The sequence below is a fragment of the Aspergillus costaricaensis genome (genome assembly GCF_003184835.1).
Source record: "Aspergillus costaricaensis CBS 115574 unplaced genomic scaffold BO79scaffold_83, whole genome shotgun sequence".
Lineage (NCBI taxonomy): Eukaryota > Fungi > Ascomycota > Eurotiomycetes > Eurotiales > Aspergillaceae > Aspergillus > Aspergillus costaricensis.
In genome coordinates, this window is record NW_020291883.1 from 4,832 (window position 1) to 10,016 (window position 5,185).

Below are 5,185 nucleotides of genomic sequence, written 5' to 3' on the forward strand. Positions count from 1 at the left end.
TCGCTCCCAGGTTGGGGGCATATGTATATGTGAATGTATATATGTATGTATGTAAGTATGCCTGCAGCATGATCATATATAGTAACTGCTGTGATACTACTATAAGTACTAATAATATATCACCACCAGTACTGCTTACTAATGAGCACATGCTCAACGATGGAATACTAATTACGTGAATAGTAGTAGTTACTAGCATGATACCTACTAGATATACAGTACTTAGAGCATGAGTCAAGAAAATTTCCGACATGCTCGTTCTGTATGTAGTCAGTGCTCTCTCAGCTCGAGCTCGAGCTCGCACTCAGCCTTATGAGACGGCGGGTGGGTGGGTTGTGTGGATTGGGGGATGTGGGTTACTACTGAGGAAAATATGGAGTTATCACACGGTAGGGTAGATAGATAGTATGTCAGATATTGATTAATAGCTAACGGTAGATCCCATGTTTCACTACGTATGTCTTACACGGAATACCGATTGGACCACTGCAGTAGTATTTATTCTCTTGGTGAGTGGTGTACATAAGTACGAAGTTGTAGTAGAAGACTCCATATGTGTGGGTTTGATGTATTCCATACTACTCCGTTCAGCATACTCCATACTCCATACTCAGTTGTTGCGATGCTGCTATATATCACATTGCTATACTTGATCGGGACAGAAGTGAGCGAAAATAGAAACGCCCTGCATGGGCTGATGTGCTGCACACATTGCCTCACTTCGGTGGGTGATACATGTGTCATCTGTCATGAAGCTGGATTCGATCTCCACGGGGTCGCGGCGAGACATGTACCCGGCATACGTAAATCAGCAAATTAAATCCCCAACAGAAAGACACGCGTTCGATAAGTAACTTCTATTCATGTCTAGTAGATGGAGCAAAAGACGGCTGGAAAAGTGGATGATGATACGCATCACAAAAATGCCAAGAACATCTCCCATACATCGCTTTCAATGAGCCAAAGAGCAAAAAGAAAATTGGTAAAATAAGTTAAATAGATAGGACAAGAAGTAAAAAAATGACGAAATATGGCTCCCGTTGATCGTGATCAGATCTCTAAACAAATCTTTTGCCCCCTGGAATCATTCAAGAAAAAAAAAAAATTAAAAACCCGTGTAATTCTATTAACATTTCAACCCTTTACTGCGCCTGGCTCTTGGCGAAAGCCTGGGCGCCGTCAACCAGCCGACGCTCGGTGTTCTGTCTACCGTTGACGAAGTCAGGGTAGTTGAGGGTCAGCTCGACAGCGCCGTTGACAATGTTGTCAACAGCCTCAACACCGAGCATGAAAGAGTGGTCCTGGTTACCGACCTCGTAGCGCCAGCTACCGAAGCGACCACGGGTCCAGATGTCCTTCTCCTGGAGTCTGGGCAGGATCTGGGTAAGAGCACCCTCACGCTCCAGGGAGGGGGTGGGGTAGCCGTGGTCGAAGCGGCGGTGGTAGGTGGAGACAATCTCATCGGTGGGCTTCAGCATCTCGGTGTTGACGAGACCCTGGATGCAATCAGCCAGGAGAGTCTCGTGGTTGACAGGCTTCATCGAAGACTCGGAAACCTCCAACATGATGGACCAGTAAGGACCCTCCTGAGCCTCAGTGCTCTGGGGCTTGGAGCCATCCGCAAGCTGCAGAGTGGGAAGCTTCTTGGAGCCCTCGGGCTGGTTGTGGGGGGAGTAGTTGGAGAAGATGGTGGCACGGTAGAAGGGGCAGTTGTCCTCGGGGAAGTAGAGCTAGTAACGAGCATGTTAGTTTTAAAGTCATTCATGGTTTCCATCTGAGGTCAACTTACCCAGCACTTGTCACCGATTCTCTCGGGGCGGGTACCACGGATACCGACACCAATGACGTGAGTGGAGGAGTAGAAGAGCTGCTTGGTGAGGCCAACGAGCTCCTGGTCGCCGATCTGCTCAGCGAGGAAGTCGACAGCCATGGTGGAGACGAGCTTCTTGTAGCCGACAGTGGTGCCATCACCTAGGGTGACAGTCTTGTTGTTGGCATTGACCTTGACGACCTTGCCCTTCTCACCGAAGCGAGTCTTCTCCTTGGGGATAGTGTCGGCGACGGCAATCCAGATACCACCGGTACCACCACGGGCGGGGAAACGGAAAGTAGCGTTAGGACCCCAGTTACCAGCGGTCTTGTTAAGGATAACGTTGGTCGTCACAGCCTTGACGTTAGGGGCAGCAACACGCTCACCCAACCAGGCACATTGCATCTAATGAGAATCAGCACGCCGTTACTTGCCATGATGGTCCATCGTATCTTACCTTGGTCGTAGGCACAGCCCAAACCTTGAAGTTGTAGGGTCTCATGAAAAGGTCGGCGATACCGACACCCATCTGGCGAACAATCCACTCATCGAAGTTCTGGGGCTTGGTGTTGGCGACACGAGCCTCGAGGGCAGCGTCGATCAGGCCATCGATACAGCGGACCTGCTCATGCTTGGGAAGCATGGAGATGTTGTTCTGGAAGGGGTAGGGAACCCATTGGCCCTGGCAGCGAACGTAGGAGATACGCTGGTGGGTGTACCAGTCGTCATCCTTGGGGAGAGCCTCGTTGATGCAGTCATCGAAGTACTTGTAGTGGGAGAAGATGACGTGACCACCAACATCGAAGAGCTGTGATTGTCACGAGTCAGTCGCTGTTTGCTTGACCAGTGCAATGCCTGCCCATTGAGGGGAAAGTGGGAATCAACATACGAAGCCTTCGGGGGTCACATCGGTGGAAGCAAGACCACCGGGGGTCTCGTTGCTGTCAACGATCAACCAAGAGGGGCCATCCTACACCCGCGAATTGTCCAATTAGCCTTTATTCGAGTGAAGGTATACGATAGGGGGCGCGCAATGCGTACAATCTGGTTAAGACGCTTCGCGGCACCGAGACCAGTAGGGCCGGCACCAATGACGAGAACGTCGACGGAGCTGAAGTCAAGCACAAAGACAACGGTCAGCAATTGTTCCAATGAGCTTCTTGTTGTAGTGAAGGCAAGCTTGCCGTTGGAGGGAGGGGGAAAGGTCTCCTTACATATCGGGGTGGGTCATCCTGCCTTGTAGAATATCCTGAAAGCTGGGGACACGGTTCAAAGTCCTGCGGGCGAGGCTGAGCATAGAAAACGAGCCTTGTGAAGCTGCAGGGACAGCAGAGTTATAAGGAGAGAGATGAGAGGGGAGGAAGAGAGAGAGAGAAGAGAGGTTGGTGATGGAGGGAGCAAGAAGGGGAGATGGGCGGGAAGGTATAGGTGTATCCGTCCTGCGGTCGGTCGGGAAAGCGAAACGTGACAAGCAAGCGGTGGGGGGCGCTTGGAATCGGTTTCAAGTTTAGGCCCTAATAGATCAAGCAATCGGATTATCGGATTTCCCCAAAAAAAGTCGACTAATAAGTAATAGCAATACGTGTCGCCGAAGCCCCAGTCGCGGAGCCTTGGAAAAGGGGCAAAGGGGACAAAGCTAATTTCCAACCCCAATCAATCCAAATCATCCCTCATCTTAAAGGTCTGGAGGACGCATGGGTCGGGGCTGATCGATTCATGCAATTCACCATTCATTCGTTCTGGGTAATTTTAAAAGAAGTAAAAAAAAAAGTACACGAAGATAAAAATATCATTAAAAATAAAATAAACCAAGAATTATTCCGGGTTGCCAACCATTGATACACCTTTCCTTGCGCCATCTGCGCGTTTGCTGCTTTTTCGTTGGATCATAGCTAGGCAATCGTTCCGTAGCCCAGCAGGCAAATAGCCATTTCTAGCCCCATGAACGCATCAAAATGTTCAAGAATAGTATCCGACTGCGTCCAGCCAGATGCCTACTACCGCAATAAAGAATATTCCGCTGATTCCGATCGTACGATTGGCCCTTGTTGTCGCACTGCTTATCGTTATATCTGAATGCAGCATCATCACCACCTCCCCCAAGTCCGGCGTCAAAGCTCATCCACCTGCAAGCACTGTGATACGGGATCCTTGGGGTTTTCTCGGCAGGCACCGGCCTGCCAGGGGCTATCGTCTAGTGGAATGCATGCGCGTTGCTCATTCTTGGTTTTAAGGGTCTCTAGCTTCTACGGCCTACGGAGTCCTAGCATCTGCTTTTCTCCGTAGAGCTCCATCCGCTGGCGGAGCGACGGTTGCCGTTTACCAAGAACGGTAATGCAGTTCGGCGATGGATCTTGTGTACCCCACGAGAGCATCATGAATTCCGTTCGATAGATCACTGCTGCCGTCTGGTATCTCATCTTCTGGACCCTCGGATATATACGAAACTTCACACTCAGAAGAGGGGGCTAGGTCCAAGCTCACGGGAAAGACATATACCACTAATGGAATACCATGGGTAGTAGTATGTATAACAATCCCGTGCAACAGATAGCCCGATCACCTTCATCAAAAGCTGCAAGCAAGTCATAAGAAATGAGCTGTGTATCCATTGTGTACGCACATCCCTGCTAAGCGGCCAACCAGGCACTCCCTACGACCAGTGGCAGTCGATTGCCTCCTGCGCAAGGTACTACCTACTGCGTATCTAGTACTCCGCAGCGGCGTGGACCTGACCTAACTGGTCCAGGAGGACGTCGATGGCGAACATCGGCAACATGGATCGTCCCCTATTTGACGGTCTGTCAACTTCAGGGCAGATAAGTAGGGAACACATGAGCCGGGCAACAGTTGAACGGCTCCACTCGTTGTCCTTCTTGAAATGGAAAGACAGAGAGGATCTTTTTCCAGAAGCGCACACAACGGTTATCAGCTTAACCTGTCTGGGATTTGAGATGCAAGCAGATGGAGTTGTCACCCACTCAGGGACTAAGGGACCAAATACACACTAACAAAAGCTTCAATTTTCGCCCCCTGAGGCTTTCGTAATTTGGCCCTCCTGTCAATGCCCTTATTTCTGACGGACGCGCAAGCAGCGAATCCTGGTCAGAACTTTGCATGGACATCTGTCTGCTATTGATTGAACCATATAGTAACCATGGCCAGACCGAGAACACGAACAATCCATATTGTCGACCAGGACCCGAAGGATGGTACACGTCGGCACGGGACTCCATACAACAGAACTATCCGGACCCTCGTGGGTCTGGGAAAGAGTCCCTGAGGGAACGGGCAACCTAAGGACGGCTCCGTCGTACCATTTGCTCTAAACGCCATTGAACCATGGTGATGGCGTCAGGCCCCTCAGCCATCAGA

General features: G+C 50.4%; 1 protein-coding gene across 1 annotated transcript; it reads right to left on the reverse strand.

The window, feature by feature from the left end:
- Positions 1–844: 844 nt before the first annotated feature.
- Positions 845–3,219, reverse strand: BO79DRAFT_291647 (protoporphyrinogen/coproporphyrinogen oxidase). Its single transcript, XM_025689026.1, has 6 exons — positions 3,025–3,219; positions 2,852–2,921; positions 2,700–2,780; positions 2,268–2,618; positions 1,790–2,215; positions 845–1,730 (listed from the first exon to the last, which is right to left on the reverse strand). The coding sequence occupies exons 1-6, from the start codon at positions 3,105–3,107 to the stop codon at positions 1,143–1,145; spliced, it is 1,599 nt and encodes a 532-aa protein (XP_025533647.1). The 5' UTR covers positions 3,108–3,219; the 3' UTR covers positions 845–1,142.
- Between the last annotated feature and the right edge of the window lie 1,966 nt (positions 3,220–5,185).